This window comes from Mus caroli, unplaced genomic scaffold (assembly GCF_978045245.1).
Source record: "Mus caroli unplaced genomic scaffold, Mus_caroli_1 scaffold_2, whole genome shotgun sequence".
NCBI lineage: Eukaryota > Metazoa > Chordata > Mammalia > Rodentia > Muridae > Mus > Mus caroli.
This window is the reverse complement of record NW_028227257.1, coordinates 51,252,882-51,273,822: the sequence shown is the minus strand read 5'-3', so window position 1 is coordinate 51,273,822 and position 20,941 is coordinate 51,252,882. Positions and strand designations below refer to the sequence as shown.

Sequence of the window (20,941 nt, the reverse complement as noted above, 5' to 3'; positions counted from 1 at the left end):
GATTTAGAACCAGTTAAAACAATATCAACAACAAAAGCCAGTTTGGGAGACCAAGATGGAGGCTCTCATCTTAGGTTAGATTTTTGTCTTTAGGTTACTGTGCAATGCCCATTTATCAGCAGGCAGAACAGATAGATCAGAGTCTGTGTAGCACACATTTCTACCTGGAGGGGAAGGAGGTGGAACACTTTCTTGAAACTGGCCCAGAGCGCTGAGTCCTACCTGGAATTCTGAAACTGAGCAGCGGTCGGTATCCATTCTGCAATGAGGAAATGGAGACTGAGGGCTGAGTCAGACTTAAAACACGATCACTCAGTTGGCTCTTCAAGTGTTGGTAGTGTCCATGTTAGCTGCCTGTGTTCCCCACCCCCCTCAGTGAAACAGCCCCACCAGCTCTAGCTAGAGAAATAGAATAGTCTTGAAATGCAAAATCATCTTATTAAAAATTGTAGACTTCCATGAGGTCTTCCCATCAAATGGGCTGCGAGTGTGGGCTCTTGGGTTCTGAGGAGCAGGGAGGACCCTAAATCTTCCTGGAGTGGATGGGACGGGGCATGCCCTTTAGAGAAAGCAGCAGCAGCCTCGGGGGGCGGGGGGAGGAGATTGGCATCAATTCTAAACATCTGTTCATTTAGTGTTAGGGTGTAATTTTACATTGGGGCGGGGGGAGCCAATGTGCTATACACAATTAAATACAAGCCAAAACTCGACTGAGGCAAGGCTATCAACAGGAGGTGAAGTGGTGTTTTTAGTTGTTTGTTTTGTTTTTCAAGACAGGCTTTCCCTTTATAACCCTGGCTGGGATTAAGGCATGTGCTTCCACCGCCCAGCTAGGAAGGTGAGCTTTAAACTCATCTACAAAACGTTTGCAAAGCCCAACTGCCCAGGGCAGCCCAGGACCTATGGACTCTGCCTTTGGGAGTGGGACTTGCCCTGTCTGGCCATGCTAGAGCCAGTATGTCTAAAGTCTGATACTTGCAAAAGGCTGGGGAGCCTTTTCCTACCTTCTAGGAGGAAGTGTAGGAAGAGCCTGGCCATTAATTTAGGACTAAGGTAGTTGTGCTTATCCAAGGGAAGGGGCGGGTCTTAAGCCAGAGAGAACTCTGGACTGGATCTCCAAGCCAGTTGCTGTCATGGTTTTAGAATGTTCGGGAAGAATAACAGGGCAAAGCTTCCTCTTTCTAAACCACACCACACAAGCATGCTGTGATTCTAAGTAGGTGGGCCAACCAATAAATATCCTTGACGTTTTCGTTTTGCCATTGCCTTTTTTCTTTTCTAACCTATTCTCTAGTCTCTATACGGAAGACTTGCCTAAGTACGGCATAGGAAGTAATATTTTCTCATGGCCCTACCGCCCAGTGTAAGAAGTCAAAGGTTAGCAATGCAGAGTGTTATTCACTTGTTTCAACCTTCTTAGACTCAAATTCTTGTCAAGTTCATTAGTGGCATTATAGATGGAAATGCCTGGTTTTCTGTTTCATTTCTAGAGAGACTTTTATGTGGCTCAAGTTGGCCTGTGACTTCTTATGTTGCTGAGTAAAACCTTGAACTTCTGATCCTTCTGCCTCTACCTCTGGAGTGCTGGGATCACAGAGATATGGTACCGTGTCTGGTTTATGCCGTGCTTGCTGGAGCTAGAACTCAGAACTTCCTACATACATCTACCAACTGAGCCACATCTCAGTTCATTTATCCTTACAGGTACATATGTGAATATGCCATCACGTATTAATGCTGTACAATAATATATTTTTTTAACAACCCATGATGTCACACATATGTTTCTGTGTATTGGAAGGGGCATGTGGGAACAGGTGCCTGTGGGGAACAGAGGCATCAGTTCTCCCTGGAGTTACAGGTGATTAATAAGCCCCCAGATATGGATGCTGGGAACCAAATTTGGGTCCTCTGCAGGAGCAGTATACATTCTTAACTGCTGAGCCTTTCTTTTGAAAGCCCCAATCTACTTATCTCTCAGGTTTTCCTAGAGAAAATTTCCAACTGTTGGGTTAAACCAGCCTTAAATTTTTAAATCCTGTGGCTGGAGAGATGGCTCAGTGGGTAAAGAGCACCGTCTGCTCTTCCAGAGGTCATGAGTTCAAATCCCAGCAACCACATGGTGGCTCACAACCATCTGTAATGAGATCTGATGCCCTCTTCTGGTGTGTCTGAAGAGAGTGACAGTGTCTTCACTGTCTCACATGTGTACTCATGTACATAAAATAAATAATTCTTTTAAAAAAATTTAAACCCTTTTATGTATATAGGTGTTTTACCTGTATGTATGTATGTATGTATGTATGTATGTATGTATTGCTACACATGAATGCCTGGAGTTCTAAGAGGCCTGAGCAGGGTGTCAGAACTCCTCAAATGGGAGTTACAGAAAGTTGTGGGCTGCCATGAAAGTATCCCCAGAAACACAGGATTTTAAGTGTGGAACATGATGAGTTTTGGCAAATATTCATGACATTAGGATAGCCCCCAACTTTTGTACACCTTCCAGTGAACATAGACACTTTTTTATAAGGCGAAGTGCCGAGCTGTGGGTTAGAGGCAGTCTTCCCTCTCAGAATGCCAGTTCTATGTGTCTGCTTAGCAGGCTGCTGTGATAGAACATCTGGACAGAGCCTTTGCTTCCAAAGGCTGCTCTAGACAGGTCTGCCCTCCTCAGGGCAGGTAGTAAGTAGCTGGTTTGTCAATGTGGCTGAGGTTTCACTCCCTGGACCCTCCAGGATTCTCATCTGGACCTTCCTCCTTGCCCTTGGACACATGGGACCTCTCCTTCTTGTCAACTCCCCATCTCTCCTTTCTGGCTATGCAGACCCACTCGTGAAGGCCCTGCCATGTAAAAGGGACAATATTTTTAAAGTATCCATTTTATTTTGGGTTTAAGATTAAAAAAAAAAAAGATGTATTTACTTTATATGTGTGAGTACACTGTAGCTGTCTTCAGGCACACCAGAAGAGGGCATCAGATCTCATTACGATGGTTGTGAGCCACCATGTGGTTGCTGGGATTTGAACTCAGGACCTTCAGAAGAGCAGTAAGTGCTCTTAACCACTGAGCCATCTCTCCAGCCCCCAATTTAAGATATTTTTATGTTATGAATGTTTACCTGCATATCTGTATGTAGTGAGGGCAAGCAGGCAAAGAGCAAAAGCTTTCTTCTTCTGCGTCCTTTTGTATAGATGGCCGCTAGAAGGCATGACCCATATTTAGGCTGGGTCTTCTCCCCTCACTTGAGCCAGTCAAGAAAGCCTTCACAGGTATGCCCTGTTGCTTGGGTTTTATTGGTTCCAGATGTAGTTAGTTCCATGATTAGCCATCAAAAACTGTAACTCCACACCATTACATCCCCCTCCCCTTCTCTCTCCCTCCCCATCCCTGGCAGTCACCATACAGCTCTCCCATTTTGCTCCTTTTGACGGCTTTAGCTTTGTCCAGAGTGCTTGTTGTTGTCTCAAATGTTTGTTTTTACACATAATAGCCAGGGTTCTTAATTATACTTACTACAGAAAGTAGGCAAAAATTCATCTACTTTCCGATAAAGTTTTTGAAGTCGATGCTTTGTTCTCTGTCACTTAGAAAGGACTCGAACAAATTAGTCTTGCTAAGGTTTTAGTCTTCCAGAATTGTCACATTTTATAAGAAAATACTTATTTTCTTTGAAAGATTTTTTTGTTTTCATAAGAGCAATTCAGCTTTCTGTGGCCTGGAGTACTGTATAGATTTGGAAACAGCATGGTAGAGAAAGTGAAGTTGAGGGCTGAGAGTCTCTCCTGGGTTTTGGAAACCCACCTCTGGGCCTTGGAGAGAATCAACTCCAAACCCCACCCCCTCTTGGTGAGAGAGAACCATGCTTTCTGCCTGTGGCCAGAAAGAATCGCTTCAAAGTCTTTCTGGGGCGGTTGGCAGACTGCCAGAGGGGAAAGGCCTGAAAACCCTTGGTTAAATAAACAGTGTCATGTTCACATTTTGCAGTGAGTTGTGGAAGGGTCTAAGTCAGCAGAATTGGTTCCATATGTTTAGCATCTCCAGTCTAGGCATGACTATTTGCAACTGAAATGAGGCAGAGCAGATGTTGCTGTTGTGGAAATACTCCCTGCCCTTGGTCTGTGTACACCAGATCCTGCCGCGTTTCCCTCCAGCGCCTGGCTCCTGCCATCGGAAGATACATGGGATAGATAGCTCCTCTTCATGGCTGCTCCAAGGCCAGACCCTGCGTCTGAAACCCTTCTCATCAAGCCTTCCTCCATCTCCCAAGGGACACCCGGTCAAACCTGGGCTTATCCAAGGGATGGTCAGTTGCCACATGCATTCCCCAGAAAGAGTCCAAGACAGTTTAATCAGGAAAATCACTAGAAGAGATTTTTCAAGATCTTGGTGCCCAAACTGTACCTCAGGCATAAAAATTTAAAAACCTTCCTTGAAAGACTCTGGTGTTCTGCCAGGCTTAAAAATGTGGTAAGGGGGTTAGAGAGGATAGTGAGAGTTTGCAGTCAGAGCCTGGAATGTTCTTTATGGCTGAATTGGGACCTCTCTACAGAGAGCGCCTAGGGGCTGGGGTCTACTTAGGAAACTGATATTGCAAAGGATTTCTGCTGAGAAGGAGCCTAATACCCATGTCAAAAAATAAGAGGTACCCTAGAGACATCTCGGGGGTGGCACTTAAAGCCCTGTGTGGGTCAAGGGGTAAACATGGTTCTCTCTTCTCCCTCCTCCTCTTTAGCCCAAAGAAATGCATGGGGCAAGCGTGGTGGGGTTGTCATTCTGGTAAGTTTATACTTTGGTCAGATCTTTGGGGCCCTTCAGACACTCTGTGAATGTGTGCCATAAAGCTCTGGCTCCACGTAATCTCATATGCCACATGGTGGCTGTTTTCTGTTGCTTAGGTGTGAAAGTAGTGGCTCGCATCTCATCTGACATACTATGTACACACTTTGGGTCAGTGTGAGAAATCTTGCCCGGCCAACACTGTGCCTCACTGTGCCTCACTGGCTACTTTACTTTCTTCCCACTGTGTGGGGAGCTCTGGATTTTTGCTCTCACTGTTTTTTTTTTTTTTTTTTTTTTTTTTTTTTTTTGCCTCCTGTTGAGCTACAGCTGTGATCTCTTGCAAGAGCATGTGACCACTGGCCATCTACTCCCCTCTTTTCAAGCCATCAAGCCCCATTCCCACCCCCCACCCCCCCTACTGCTGACGAGGTCTGGGGCTGTACACTTATACACCAGCATAGCTCCAGAGTCTTTAATCTCTCACATGGCCTTTTAACTGTTTCCAGGGGTCCGAGGCGGTCCATCTGGTGAAGTTAATGATTACTATGTACAGTTTAGAACTGGTCAGGACAAGTGATCTCTGACTGAAGGTTATATTTTTCCTACTCCCTTTTTAGATGACTCATATATCTCAAGACTGGTCTCAGATTCTCTCTTTCTAGCCTAGGGTGACCTTGAACTTTTGTTCCTCTTGTCTTTCCCTCCTCCTGAGTGCTGGGGTTACAGACCTGTGCTCGCAGGACCAGTTGTAAGCAGCCCTGGGGAGCAAGCTCATACAAGGCTAGCATCTGAGCTCTACCACTGTCACCAGCACATGAGCTATACCACCAGCCCCATACTGTTACTCCCTTTTAGTTCAGAATCCTTTGCATTTGCATAAACTCAGACTATTCCAAGCAGAAAATTTTTGCCTTGTTTTTACCAAAAAAAAGAAGAAGAAGACAAGGAGGAGGAGGAGAAGAAAGAGGAGGAGGAAGAGGAAGAGGAGGAAGAGGAGGCCACTCAGTTCCACAACTTGGGGGTGGGTGCACACAGAACGGGAGGTCAGTGACCTGGCCTCTTCTTCTGAGGAAGGCAGGAGTACTGCATATACAGACCACATGTTCCAGAAAGAAGCTCCCACGGAATACCACGATAACAGATCCTACCACAGGGAGGCCACAGGGCTGAAAGGAAAACACAGCATGCTGAGGCAAAGCATCCTGTGGCCCAATCGTGGTACATAGGACCCTGTACACCTATGGATTGAAAACCAAGAACACCCTAGAGCACACAGCTGAGAAGGAGTAGAAAGAGCAGCCCACACGTTCCACAGCCCGGCATTTTAGGCTCACTCTTACTCCATCATCTGGCCCAGGAGCACTCTTCCCCAATCCCAGCATTCCCTGCAGATTGGGATCATGGTATATAAACAACACCCCAGGATGAAAGCATAAGGAACAGGCTCACTAACCAGGACCTACAGGGCTACAGGGCTGCCGTCTTGCTCAGCCCACAATTTGGAGGGACTTTAGATCCAGAAAATCTATTTGATGTTCCCTACCCACTGCCCCGGGGCCTTCAGTGTCAGCTTCCTTTTTCCACCTTGGACTATGGTCACTGAGCTTCAAGAGAATTAAAATGAGGTTCCTGTTAGAAAAGTCATGTAAAGGCCAACCCAGGAGAGACAAAGATCCCAAGAGCCAAGAGCTCAAAGGGTACTTTCCCTGGGATTCATGGCTTCGCACTGTCCCTAGTGAGTGCCACTGATTATTCTTTTTTTTTTTTTTTTTTTTTTTTTTGGTTTTTCGAGACAGGGTTTCTCTGTGTAGCCCTGGCTGTCCTGGAACTCACTCTGTAGACCAGGCTGGCCTCGAACTCAGAAATCCGCCTGCCTCTGCCTCCCGAGTGCTGGGATTAAAGGCGTGCGCCACCACCGCCCGGCTGCCACTGATTATTCTTAAAGCTTGTTTTCTCAAGCATCAGAAATTGCTACTTCAGAAGACCGCCAGGCCAGAGTTCAGAGGAAGGCCAATGAGCACCACCTCAGGTAGGATGAGGAGAGTGTATTCCAAGTCTGGTCTCCATGGTCCGCTTTTCCTCTGTGTTTCAGAGAAGTTAGAGACATCATAAATGTCAAGGCAGTAGTAGAGGAAGATAGGCTTCACCTCTGAGAATAGAACTGCTAGCTAACCATTGAGCATCCCTGCATGCTAATCCTCACACACTGTGCTCACTGAACATCCTTGGACTTAATTGTGAGTTGCATTAGTTCATCATACAGAATATAGATTGTTTGCTGGCATGGAAATTCAAGGCCAATCTTGAGCCTTCACAAAGTCCCTGAGTGTCTGAGCCTCTGCAGATGTACGGGTGCCAGAAGCCTGTTCTGGAGGCACAGCAACAGTCCCATCATTGTCCTCTATGGTGGTTTGAATAGGAATGGTTCCCATAGACTCAAGTGTTTGAAAGCTTAGCCTATAAGGAGTCAAAATATTAGGAGGTGTGTGGCCTGGCTTGAGTAGGTGTGGCCTTGTTGGAGGAAGTGCGTCACTGTGGAGATAGGCTTTGAGGTCTCGGATGCTCTAACTAGGCCTAGTGTGGCAGTGTCCTGCTGCTGCCTGACGATCAGTAAGTAGCACTCTCAGCTCCTCCAACACTATGTCTGCCTGCACACTGCCATGCATCTGGCCATGATGAAAATGGACTAAGCCTCAATGAAATGTTTTATAAGAGTTGTTGTGGTAGCTAGGCTGTGGTGGTGCACGCCTTTAATCCCAGCCAGCACTTGGGAAGCAGAAGCAGGAAGATTTCTATGAATTTGAGGTCAGCCTGGTCTATAGAGTGAATTCCAGGACAGCTAGGGCTACACAGAGAAACCCCGTCTCAAAAAACAAAACAAAACAAAACAAAAGACCAAAAATAAAAAAATAAAATAAAATAAAAAATGAAAGTTGCCACAGTCATGGCATCTCTTTACAGCAATGAAACTCTAAGGTATCCCCTCTCAGGCAGGGCAGCATCAATGCCTCACCTGCTTGTCTTCCCTGTCCACTCTTTAGAATACTGTACAATCTCATGCCCATATTCCATAGATGTTCACAGTGTGTTGGAGCTAGACCATGCATCCATCATTCAGGACTCTGAGGAAGCCACAGACAAATATGTTCAGAAAAACAAAGCAAACCCACGTGGAAAGTGGACGTCATACCCAACCAATTTAGCAACTGGGCCATTAACCATTGCTCACCACATCCCACATGTCTGTCCCTATGCTGAGCAATGGGGAAAGGTGATGAGGACAAAGTCTCTGACTGTAGGAAGCCACCATGTGGATTCTAATTGAAGCTAAGTGAGGCTTAGAAACACAAAGGCACTGGGTAGCAGGGCTCTCCTCTCTGAAGCTGGGACTATGTGGTGCTGTTCAGCAGATGCAGATGCTGGAATCGCTGAGCAGCCCATCTTGGAACTGAGCTAGCCAGAGGCCATGCATCTAAGGGTGCTTGCTTAGCAGCGTGTGCTATGAATGAAAAGTCACATTTTCCACAGCCTGCTCATTGGCCCACACAACAGAACAGCCTTGGAAGAAGTGAGGAGGTGAGGTGATTTCTTCAGCATTCATCCAAGTCACAGCCAGATACAGCCTGCCCTTCCACACGTGCTGTGTGGGGAGGACTAAATTTGCAGGGAGCTGCTGATGTGAGTTTTTACTACAGCTCCCAGCTGAACATTCAACAGTTATCTCCAAAATGGGAGTCATCTATGATAAGGACATGCCAGTGACAGTTTTAAAGGCTCATTATAGAACGTGTTCTTTTTGTCTGATCTCATCTTCCCACCATCAGGCCACCAGAAATAATTCTGACAGGATTCTACTTCTGTAGCAAATTAAAGAAGGCAATAATGGGGGCATTCTATAGAATGCCAAAGTAGTTAGAGAAGGGGAGACCTGGCAGCCTCGAGTGTACTGTGAAGACTGGGAATTGGACTCGCATAGTTGAGTGCTTGCCTATCATACAAGATTCTCCAGTACCCCATACATGACTGTAGTCCTGCATTTAGGAGGTGGAAACAGGAATGTCAGATGTTCAGGGTGACCCTCAGCAACACGTCAAGTTTGAGGCCAGCCTGAGTTACATAAGACCCTGTCCAAAAAGAAAACAAAAATGTATTGTACTAGTATACTGACCTTGGGTACCTAATCTCAGACTGTTTCTGTTTTGCGTTCCCACTCCCTTTAGCCACACTGAGGATTATGCATTGCTCAACTGTAGGGCACCGTTTACACACACGGTTGACACTGCAGCTGCACCCCAAAGTTGTACACTCTACATCTCGAAGCCACAAAGAGAGTCCTGGTCCCAGTATCAAGCCTGAAAGTCAGCACTTTTCAAGTACGAGGCAGCAGAAGACTTTGAATAGCTCACATCAAAGGAGAAAATAAGAAAAATCATAGCTAACCTTCACTGATTACTACACATGGTAATCTATAACTCCTTTATTCCTAATAGTGGCCCTGGGAACACCAGTTTTGCCACCTCATTCTCCCTGGGAGGAAGCAGTGCACAGCAGCTCAGCTCAAGCTGCTGTCTCCCCATAGCTCCAGGACCCTCTGCTGCTCTGCTTTTTGGACACGCATATGCCTTACTTTTTCAGAGTGGACTATGGGAGCAAATGTTGATGCCCAAACATCTACGTAGGTGCTACAAGTCAATCTATCCAGGCAGCTTCTGGCCAGTCACACGTGGAGATGAGTTGTCTTTTGGGCCATCTGGAGTATGGAGAAAGTACAGGCCGAGTGCAAGCACTGCCTGACTCAGGGGTAGTCCCAGAGATGGGGAGTCTTCCCCCGACTGGCTTAGCAGCTTGTTTGCTTATAACAGCTTGGCTCATCTAAAGCTGAAAGCTACAACAGCTCCAAATTGTTATAAAAGATTATCTTGCAGGGTTGGGATTACAAAGTAGTTTCCATTTTATGTGATTTTTTAAAATAACAAACTAGTGGTACCTTTAAACTGGAAGAGCTTGGTGTCAAGGAATAAATTATGTAATGGAAGTTAGTACCTATTTCTTCCTCTTTTAAGTTTGCCTTCTGAGAAAGAGACATATATCTAACTGAAGGAAAACAATTACTTAGACAAAATCTCTGACCCCATGGTCCCATGATGCTTGAAAAACAGAAGAAACTGCAGTAGTCTCTGCCCACAGTGAGGAAGTTCAGTCTTCCCTCTGAAGGTCAGGTGACTGGGTCTGCTAAAACTAATTGCCAACAGTCATATTAGCAACAGAAAAAGTATATGAGGGGCTGCGGACATGGCTCAGAAGATGGTAAAGTGCTTGCCTGGCATTTATGAGGCCCCCCGAAACAATTCCTAGCACCACATAAAACCTGGCATACTTCTAGCACTCAAGAAAATAGAGACGGGCTGGAGAGATGCCTCAGTGGTAAGAACACTAACTGCTTTTCCAAAGGACCTGAGTTCAATTCCCAATAACCACATGGTGGCTCACAACCATCTGTAATGGCATCCGATGCCTTCTTCTGGTGTGTCTGAAAACAGCGAAGTGTTCTCATATACATAAAATAAATAAATAAATCTTGAAAGAAAGAGAGAGAGAGAGAGAATAGAGACAAGAGAATCAGAAGTTCAAAGTCAGCCTAGGATATGTAGAGAGTTTGAGTCTAGCCTGGGTTACATGAAACCCTGTCTCAAAACATACATACATGTATCCATATTCATAAATACAGGGCTGATGAATATGCATATAAGTGAGGTGCACCCATCCTCTTGAAGAAAGAAAGGAGAGTACTTGGGTTCTTAGGGGCAAGAATGAATGAATGAATGAATGAAGAGAACAAACAATGGATGGCCTAGAGCAAACTTCCTCTGGGCTGTAGATAAGAGGTCTGATTCTAAGCCCTTCCCTACAAAATGATTTCACTCTAATTTGGTTAATGAAAGTCAATTAAAAGGATGGGGAAGTGGTGTCCTTCCAGTGATTATAGATCTATTTAATTAGATAAAGAGTGGTCTCTGGGCAGTGATGGTGCAATGCCTTTAATCCCATTAATTCCAGCACTCAGAAGACAGAGGCAGGTGAATGTCTGAGCTCAAAACCATCCTGGTCTATAGAGTGCCAGGAAAGCCAGGGCTACACAGAAACCCTGTCTCAAGGGAAAAGAAAAAATGAGAGAAAGAGGAGAGGAGAGGAGAGGAGAGGAGAGGAGAGGAGAGGAGAGGAGAGGAGAGGAGAGGAGAGGAGGGAGAAAAGGAAAGAAAGGAAAAGAAAAGAATGACCTCCTTGGTATTAACTCCTCTTCAAGTACTCTCGGTTTCAAACCCAAAGCCATATATTTGGAATACTGTTTTCTGAGCCCCAGAACCACCCCAGAGGCAAAGATGAACAACATAGAGGCTTCAGAGTGCTGAAAATAAAATGTAGTGTTCAAGGACACCACCTATACAGAACAAAGAACACACCAAGCAGATTTTACTTCTGTAAGAGGGAGCATCACTTCCTTTGATTAGCAGTCATCCCAAACTGGAAGGGTTCTTCAAGGGTTTGTCCAGATAGACTGGGGAAGTCGATGAATCCCTGGGGATGAACTGTCCACCTATGGTGTTTCTACTTCTCTGAGAATCTTTTCAGACTAAGGGAATGAAGTCTTGACTGTTCTTGGCTGGGGGACAAGGCCCCAGACATATGTTATAGGTCTACAACACTAAGCCTGTTGCCATGGTCATGTGGAATCTTAATGATGAGAATGTAAGGGTTTAGTACCACAGGTTGCTCTAGTTAATTGAATTTGTTGTCCTAAAGTTTTGGACTAACCTATAGGGTCTGCAATAGTTTGAATGAGAGTGGCTCCCATAGGCTTATATATTTGAATACTTGATTTCTAGTTGGTGGAACTGTTTGGGAAGGATTAGGAGGTGTGGCCTTGTTAGACAAGGTCTGTTTGTAGGGGTAAGCTTTGGGTTTTCAAAAGATTCTTGCCATTCCCAGTGGATTCTCTCTGCCTAATATCTGTGGAACAGCTCTCAGCTGTTCCTTTATTCCACCATCATGGACTCTAATCCTCTGAAATTATAAGCCCGAGTACATGTCCTTTGGTCTTAGTGTTATGTCACAGTAGTAGAAAAGTAACTAAGATAGGATCCATCAGCCTTTAATCAGTGAGAACGGAGTGTTACAAGTGAACATACAGGGTTCAATGATTCCAACTATTATCAGTCCTTCAATGACAGGTTTTAGTCCTGACCTCTGTTCTAAGGACATCGAATAGTGTCCCTGCCCTTACTGTGTCTCCCAGGGTTTATAGAGTGTTAGGAACTGGAATGCTCTTTAGGATTTCTCTATATTCCTTCTTATTCCAACCCTTGAGAAAATGTTCTTTTTACCCATGAAGTCAAGGGGTTTAGGGAGGCTTGGCTCTGCCTCGTAGCACTTACTAGCCCCATGCTAACTTGGACATGAAGCTTCACCCTACTAGGTGAATCCTGGCCTCAGGTACAAATGAAAGGTTTTTCTAATTACTCTTTCCTGGACTCACGTTTTGGCTTCTTAAAAACTGAAGCCCGGGATTCTCCTTTTAATTCTAAATGAGTAGTTCCCCCTGGAGATAATTTTAATCCAGAGGGTTGTATACAATGAGAGGATCTACTTGTACCAGAGTTAACCAAGAGAAAATTTCTAGTTATAAACAAGTATAACTAAATATAACTGATATCTTTAGGCTGTTGATAGGACCTTAATATAAAAGAGCCCTGATGCCTCTATTCCTCTTTGAATGCAATAAAGAAAACCAACGTACGCAGGATAGACACTAACAGTGCATGTATAGAGCTGGAGTCCTGAGAACTGGTCTGACTGGTCTACCACCCCTAAGGGTCCTCTCATAGGGACTTAAGTTTACCTTACATAGAGCTGACCTCAGCCCTAGTTAGTGAGACATTAACAAACCCAGTTCCTTCTTCTCTTGGGGGAACTTCCCTGTGGGGAAATAAAGTCAGGAGTTTCTCCTGGAGGATCAGAGGGCAAGCCAAAGTTTAGAGTTCTCTTTCACGTTTTTCAGTTTCTCTTCTTAGCTGGGACAGGGAAGGATAGACGGAGTGAGGTGGGGGAGCTTCTGGCCTAGTCAGAGGGCTCAATTCCTCTGCTGTCTTAAGTCAGTCAGTCCAGGCAGAGGGGCTGGAGCGTCTACCTGAGGAGCTGGGGGTTGAGCAAATCCTGTCAGCTTGATTGTTTGGATCAAGTTGGGACTGGTCAGGGATAAGTGGAAAAGCAAGAGATAATGTCTGTTCAGGAACCTCTGTCATAGTTCCTGGCTTCTCATTGGATAAAGGAGCACAGGTCTATGCCCTCCAATAAATGGCATGGTCAATTTTTGGGGGGGAGATCAGATAAACTCTTACAATTAAGGTATTCAATTAAGAGCTGAGAGACTCACTTTGAAGTATAAGGATAGGTTCCTTGGTCCAAATAAAACCATATCATTCGGTTTTCTTGTTTCTATGTTTTAAGTTATTCTATTATTTAAGCCTAAGTCTTAATGGACTGTCTGGGAGAATCTATGCCTTTACTTTCTTGGAGCTCATTTAGGCCTGATTATTCCCCATTCCGATCCCTAACTCAAGAATCCCTGAGAGGCTCAGCACGCCACTTCTCACTGTCCCTAAGGGGCAGGTTTTTTGTACTCCAACTCTGCCACTTCACTCAGCTCCATCTGATTCCCTTGCAGGACAGTGTTTAAGGACCTCTCAGTGCTAGGTAGATTGGTATAATCCCATGATTGCATCCAGAGGCCTGGCCTGCTAATAAGCCTTATGAGACTCCTGAAGAGCTATAGAACTGTGGAGGGGGCTCCATGCTCATACCCTGCTCAGTTGTTTATCTCATTCACACTCAAATAACTCCTGAAGGTCCCAACCACTAAGGCAATACTTTGACTTTGGTTTATGTCAATCTTGGATAGAGTTGCATGGTTGCCTTTGTGCACCGGCCCTTGTGTTGCTGACTTCTCTGTCATTACTGATCTAGGGAATCCATCACCCAGCTAGAGGGCCACTGCCATGGGGCCAGCCATAAGACACATTTCTCCAATGACATGACTCTGGCCTTTTTCGCAAATGGAATTAGAATCCTGGACGAGTCCCCGAGTTGTTGGAAATAAAACATGGGGGCCCAAGGAGCCTCTGATCCTGCACAAAGAACACATGGACATGCTAATTATTCTTTTGATAGAAAAGATTTGGGGTACTTTATAATTGTGTTCCTCAAAAGTTACAGCGATAAATAGCATCCTTGAGGAGGTCGGTAGAAATGCATGACCACAGAGAAACAGCCCATATCGGAGCAGGACTGGATGGAACCCACAGACTAGAAAGAGCATAGGCTTTCCTTGTGAACGAAGCTTGTTTGGTATGGCTGTATGTAAGGAGCAAACAAGGACCCCTTCTCTAGGGTCCCACTGATCACCACTCCTTAAAATAAATTAACCCTTTCATTGTGATACACTCATCTGTCTAGATGAATGAGCTCAAGGCTAGCCCCCAGCTGATCCATGAAGCCCAATGCCATTCCCAGGCCCAAGAAGATTTCAAGCAAAGGAAGTGTAGAGAGCCTTTTGATATTAATGGATTTCAGGGTTCAGTGGGCACCTCCTGAGGGCTTCCAGGCTATCAGATCCCAGAACAAGGAATCGGAGACACGTGGATGGCAATAGAAGCAGGACCGGTTTTTTGGGGAAAGGATATATTTCCAAGAAAGGAAACTGAGCTGGAAATGCTGGAGGAAGAAGAAAGTTTAGAAGCCCTAACGGCCACCGCCACCGCCACGGCCACTGCCACGGCCACCGCCACGGCCACATTACAAAGGGTGGGGTGTTTGTGTCACGTCGGGCTCTTGGGGTCATTTACATAGAGTGGGCTTTCCCAAGCATACTGTGACATCTATTTCTATTATAGAAATAAGGGGCTGAGAGATGGCTTAGAGGTTAAGAGCACTGGCTACTCTTCCGGAGGACCTGGGTTCAATTCCCAACACCCACATGGTAGCAAACAAATGTCTGCAACTCCAGTCCCAGAGGATCTGACACCATCTTCTGACCTCCATAGACACTATACGCACAGACATACACACAGGCAAAACACCCATACGTATATAAATTTAAAAATAAATAAAAATAAGGAATAATGTGCTTACCCAGGTAAGAAATGATTATACACACTTTGAGATTAATTAAGGGAAAGCTCTTTCCTTAAGTGCCTGGTTACCTGGTGTTAAAGCCCAAACAAGAGTCAACCCCAACAGAAGGTTTCATTAGCTTATATAAGATATATACATTTTCATGCATTTTCCATGCTCTACCATCCTTAAATCTCTTTTGGGTCCCAGCCTCAGGTCTACTTCAAACAGTTTAAGTGGAGGCAAGAGTCTGAAAGTCTGGCTACTTAGGCAGATAGGAGATTTACACAGTAAAGATATCACATATTCCCAGATTTATAAGCATGCCAGTGTTGGTCTTTTTCAAATAGTTGTTACCCAGAGTCATTTTGTCCACTGTGCAGATTTTTTTTTTCTGATAATAGCAAAGTGGACTTGATGGCCGTGATCCTATACCCTGCACATGCCCCTTAGAGATTTGTGTTTGGTGTGAGAACCAGGTCCTAATGGCAGGTCATAAGTCACTGCCATCTCCTTTGTTGAAGGAAGCAGAGCCTAATGGCTGGTCAATCCCAGTGAATAAACATTTACATCCTAGCATCCTAAATTTCACTTATCTCTAGCAGGCCTGGTTAGCGTAGTACTTACCTTTGGGTATTTTGGAAGCAGAACTCCTTTGGTCAAATTCCATTTGTATAACTTAATCCTTAGCAGATCTAGTGGTAATTCATTATATAATACCAATTCTGTAATTTTAAGTTTCTTCTATATCAGTTCTATACAACTTCACATCACATGTCTCATTAGCATCTTAAATGTCTTCCGGTGTGTTTATGTATGTGTGTGTGTTTTAAGAGGTTTTTCTTTCTTTTTTTTTTTTTTTTTTAAAGATTTGCTTATTTGTTTATTTTATGTATGTGAGTACACTGTAGCTGTACATATGGTTGGGAGCCTTCATGTGGTTGTTGGGAATTGAATTTTTAGGACCTCTGCTCGCTCCAGTCAACTCCGCTCACTCAGTCCCTGCTTGCTCCAGCCTAAAGATTTATATATTGTTATACATAAGTACACTGTAGCTGTCTTCAGACACACCAGAAGAGGGTGTCAGATCTCATTAAGGGTGGTTGTGAGCCACCATGTGGTTGCTGGGATTTGAACTCAGGACCTTCAGAAGATCAGTCAGTGCTCTTACCCACTCAGCCATCTCACCAGCCCCCAAGAGGTTTTTTTTCTTCCTTGAATTTTCTTCATATAGTCTATTTTGCCATATCATTTTTCAGACTTATTTCTTTAATTTTTGAGATTATAATGTAATTACATTATTTTCCTCTTCCCTTTCTTCCCTCCAAAACCTTCCCAGTTATCCCTCCTTTCTATCTTTCAAACTAAGGGGTGCGCACGGCGCGTGTCACTCTCTGTATGTTTCCAGGGCTGACCATTTGGTATTGGATATGCAATGGGTGCTCTCCCTGGGGAAGACTATTTCTCCTGCTTTTCAGCATTCCTTAGTTGCCTATACCGGGCTGAGAACTTATGAGCTTTTTTGAATCCATGTGAGCATGTCTATTGGTGTGTGTGTGTGTTAATGGCATGAGTCATGGGTTACCCTCTGGGCCTCTGAAATGCTCTTGAGCCTGTGGTGTCTGTTCCAGCTGGCTCCCGTCTGCCTTGTTAGAGAAGAGAGGGTGCCCTTGGCCTACAGGTGTTTCTAGTAAACTAAGGCCTGTGGTACCACATTCTTTACCGCCTTGCTTTCCTTTCTGGACTCTTACATTGAATCTCTTGCCTCCCATCTGACATCCATCCAAATTTCTAAGAGGAATCTTGAGAGTGGACGCCAGAGTAAGAGAGCCATGTAGAGTGGTTACCAAAGAGGTGAAGGGTGTCCTGAGAGGTTGCTTGTGGACAGGAGCAGTGGCCACAGCTGAACAGTAGACACATAGCCACAATGACGAGGCATAGAGGAAGCTACAGGAGAGGTCCCCAGGTCCTTCTTGTCCCACTTTCAGACTTCTCACTTCTCTTCTTCACTAGCCACCTGAGTGTTTGCTAGACACTCAATGTGAAATACTATTTGTAAAATTCAAGCTTAACTGGTGTCTATCTTAGTTAATTTTCTACTGATATAAGACACCATGACCGATGCGATTTATAGAAGAAAGACATTGACACGAGTTCATGACGATTATGGCAGGGAGTGTCAGGCAGCAGGTAGGCAGGCGTGGAGCTCGAGCAGTGGCTAAGAGCTTGCATCTTGATTCACAAGCAGAGGCACAGCCCACTCTCAGTGATGTGCCTCCTCCAACAAGGCGACAGCTCCTAATTCTTTCCAAACTGTTCCATCAACTGTGGGACCACACATTCAAATAGATGAACCTTTGTGTGTGTGGGGGGGGGGGTTCATTCTCATCAACCACCACAGTAGTCTGTGCTTTTCCTTCCTCCCTTTCTTCTATCTTCTATTCTCTTTTCCCATCTTCTCCTCTCCTCTCCTCTCCTCTCCTCTCCTCTCCTCTCCTCTCCTCTCCTCTCCTCTCCTCTCCTCTCCTCTCCTCTCCTCCCCTCCCCTCCCCTCCCCTCCCCTCCCCTCCCCTCCCCTCCCCTCCCCTCCCCTTCCCTCCCATCCCCTCTCTACCTCTGTTCCCCATCTCGTTTTCTTTGGAGACAGAGTCTCACCATGTAGCCCAGAATTTGATATATTGCTCAAACTAGTGTCAAATTCACACAGATCTACTTGTTCCTACCTCCTGGATGCTGGGATTAAATGTGTGTACCACTTATCTGTTTTTTGTTTATTTGGTTTTTGTTTGTTTTTAATTTTAAAATTACATTTATTTCTTTTGTGTATATATGTGGAGGTCAAAGACCAACTTAAGAAACCAGTTCTTGCCGGGCAGTGGTGGCTGCACACCTTTAATCCCAGAACTTGGGAGGCAGAGGCAGGCGGATTTCTGAGTTCGAGGCCAGCCTGGTCTACAAAGTGAGTTCCAGGACAGCCAGGGCTATACAGAGGAACCTGTCTTGAAAAACAAAAAAAAAAACAAACAAACAAACAAAAAGAAACCAATTCTCTTCTCCTCCTACCCATGTCACTGGGATGTTGGAGTCAGGTCGTCAAGTTCAGCAACAAGTGACAACTCACTGAGCCCTCCTGCCAGCTATGGCTTAATCCTAAGCAGAAGTCACAATGCTCCCTATCACCCACTATCAGGTCCCCAGCAGGTGAGATATTCTGAGCAGGAGGTATAGCACCCCCCCCCCCTCCAGTAAGGCCCTGTGCTCCAGGGGACTGCAAGATGCTAACCACAGCACAGAATGCTGGGCTGTGTTTGCCTAACCTCCTGCTGCAACCGTGCTGCAACTCATTTGAATGAATAGCAACCAGCAGAGAGAATGTGTGTTCCTCAAGTGCCACTCACAGAAGCTCAAGTGCAGGGACCATGAGCCTCTATTTTTAGAAATAGTTGCAGGCCAGATGAAATAAAAACATCTCCTGCCTCATTTGTGTGGGCATGCATTTGCTAAATGCTCCAAGTCTGGCGCACAAGGGAACTTTCTTTGTTGGATGCAAAACTTCTAAACTTGTGTCTTTGTGACCCACAGTGGCCATTCCGGTTGTCTGGCTGAGCAGATGGGTAGTAGGAAAGGTGACTTTAGGCCCTCGTATAGCTGTCCCTTTCCTGCTAGGTTGTGTATATAGAACTTGGATGGAGTCGCCCCTTGACAAAAATTGTTAGAGAAACTTTATCGTTTACATTTTACATGCTTGGTGTGTGTATATGGAAGGCAGTGCTCATCCTGCTGCACACATGGGGAGGTCAGAGGACAGTGTGCAGGAATCAGTGCTCTCCTTCCACTGTGTGGGCTCTGCGGATGGAACTCGGGCCATCAGCTTGGCAGCAAGCCCTTTTTACCCACTGAGCCATCTCACCAGCCCAAGAACTAATGAACTTTCTTCCCCCCTCATCCTCCCCTTCCTTCCTTCCTTCCCTCCCTTCCTTTCTTTTTCTGTTATTTTCTTTCTTTCTTTTTTCATTTTTTTTCCAGAGAGGGTTTTTCTATGTAATAGAGCCCTGGCTATCCTGGATTCGCTTTATAGATGAGGCTGGCCTTGAACTCACAGAGATTCATCTGCCACTGCCTCCTGAGTGCTGGGATTAAAGGCGCGTGCACCACCACACCAGACAGAATTTTCCTAGGTATCCTTTAGTCCTGTGGTTCTCAACCTTCCTAATGCTGTGACCGTTTAATACAGTTCCTCCAATTGTGATGACTCCCAACCGTAAAATGTTATCATTGCTACCTCATAACTGTAGTAATTTTGCTTCTGTTATGAATCACCATGAAAATGTTTTGGGAAATGGAGTTGCCAAAGTGGCAGAGACCCCACAGGTTGAGAAATGATGCTTTAGAAGGCAGCAAGTACACAGAGTGAGGATAGTCGACAGATTTTGCTTGTCTATCAGGATGCTCTCCCGGCCTCGTCTTTTGTTAAGGCGCTAAGAACTGAACTGGGGGACCTGTGCATGCCAGGTAGGTGTTCTACCACTGAGCTACATCCCAGCTCTTGACTCTTTTGAGACAGACTTTCACTATGTGGCTCAGGTTGGCCTTGAGCTCTTGACCCTCCTTCCTTGGCCTCACAAATGCTCGGATGACAAGCATAGGCCTTTATACTCAACTTCTTGTTTGTCTTTTCTGAGGCCAGTGAGGATGCTCTGCCTCACTGGTTGTGGACTAAGCATCTGAATTGTTTTCTTTATCACCTTAAAGGCTAAAACTCCAATCTTCTGCTCTGCAGGCACTGCCGAAAAGGGGGAAGAGACCAAGCCAGATCAGCTATTTTCAGGGCCTTTACCAGGGAGCCTCCCAGTCGACCACAGGCCATTCTCTGCTCCTCACTCCAGTGGGGACCAGCTGCCACCATCCCAGACTGGAAGATCACATCCGGCACACACAGCCGCTCCCCAGGTGACCTCCGCAGCATCAAAGCTCCTACCTCCTGTTGCGTTTAATCATACCATTGGACACATAGTACTGTCGGAACATAAAAATGTCAAATTTAATTGTTCCATCAATATTCCTAACACGTACCAAGAAACAGCTGGCATTTCATGGTGGAAAGATGGAAAGGAATTGCTTGGGGCACATCATTCAATCACACAGTTTTATCCTGATGAGGAAGGGGTATCAATAATTGCATTGTTCAGGTATGTATTCTTTCTTTCTAAATGCCATTATGCTAATACCACCTCCAAAGCAGAATCCTCAAGTAAAAAAACCACCCTTGTTTTGTTTGCTTGTTTGTTTGTTTGTTAAGCAATTTTGATCCCTTTATAGTGTGGAGAAATAGTTGACCTGACTAAGTTGTAGATTTCTTTTAATTGAGCTTGCCTCATGGTATCTGCTGGCTACACCCTCTGAGGGTTTAGAGGGCTGCTCCCAACTCATCTAAGGCCAGTCTAAGTACACCTTAGATCCAGGGGCTACCAGAGAGTGGGAAACAGTGTGTATGAAGGGGGTGTATTCATGTTTGTGCGTGTGAGCACGTGTTCATTTTCAGTTCTGGGGATAGACCCCAGAGCCTTGAGCATGCTAAGTATATATTCTACCTCTGAGCCATACTCCAACCAAAGAGAAAGTGGTCTTTTCCTATAAACAGGCTCTCAGATAGTCCAGGCTGACCCCGAACTTGCCATATAGCTGAGACTGGTCTTGAATTCCTGATTCACCTACACGCTGAGGCAACAAGACTCTATTAAGAAAGTGCTTAGAGGTTTTGTTTTAAAATTATTTATTAATTTATTTTATATTATGTATGTTTGCCTGAATGTATAGACATGCACTGTGTATGTGCCTGGTGCCCTAACAGGCTAAAGAAGGGTGTTAGATCCTCTGGAACTGGAGTTACAGACAGTTGTGAGCCACCATGTGCATTCTGGAACTGGACACCAGATCAGTATGCACCCTTAACTGCTAAGTCATCTCTCCAGCCCCAGGAAAGTAGATTTA

The 20,941-nt window shown here is 45.1% G+C and overlaps 1 protein-coding gene across 2 annotated transcripts in view; it reads left to right on the top strand.

Annotated features, from left to right (window-relative positions):
* Nucleotides 1-20,941, top strand: part of Mertk (MER proto-oncogene, tyrosine kinase) — a 105,088-nt gene that overhangs the window by 11,215 nt on the left and 72,932 nt on the right. For both annotated transcript variants that reach the window (XM_021155563.3, XM_021155562.3), the window contains exon 2: nucleotides 19,731-20,139. In XM_021155563.3, coding sequence (XP_021011222.1) covers nucleotides 19,731-20,139 — 409 coding nt within the window. The remainder of the gene's footprint in view (nucleotides 1-19,730; nucleotides 20,140-20,941) is intronic.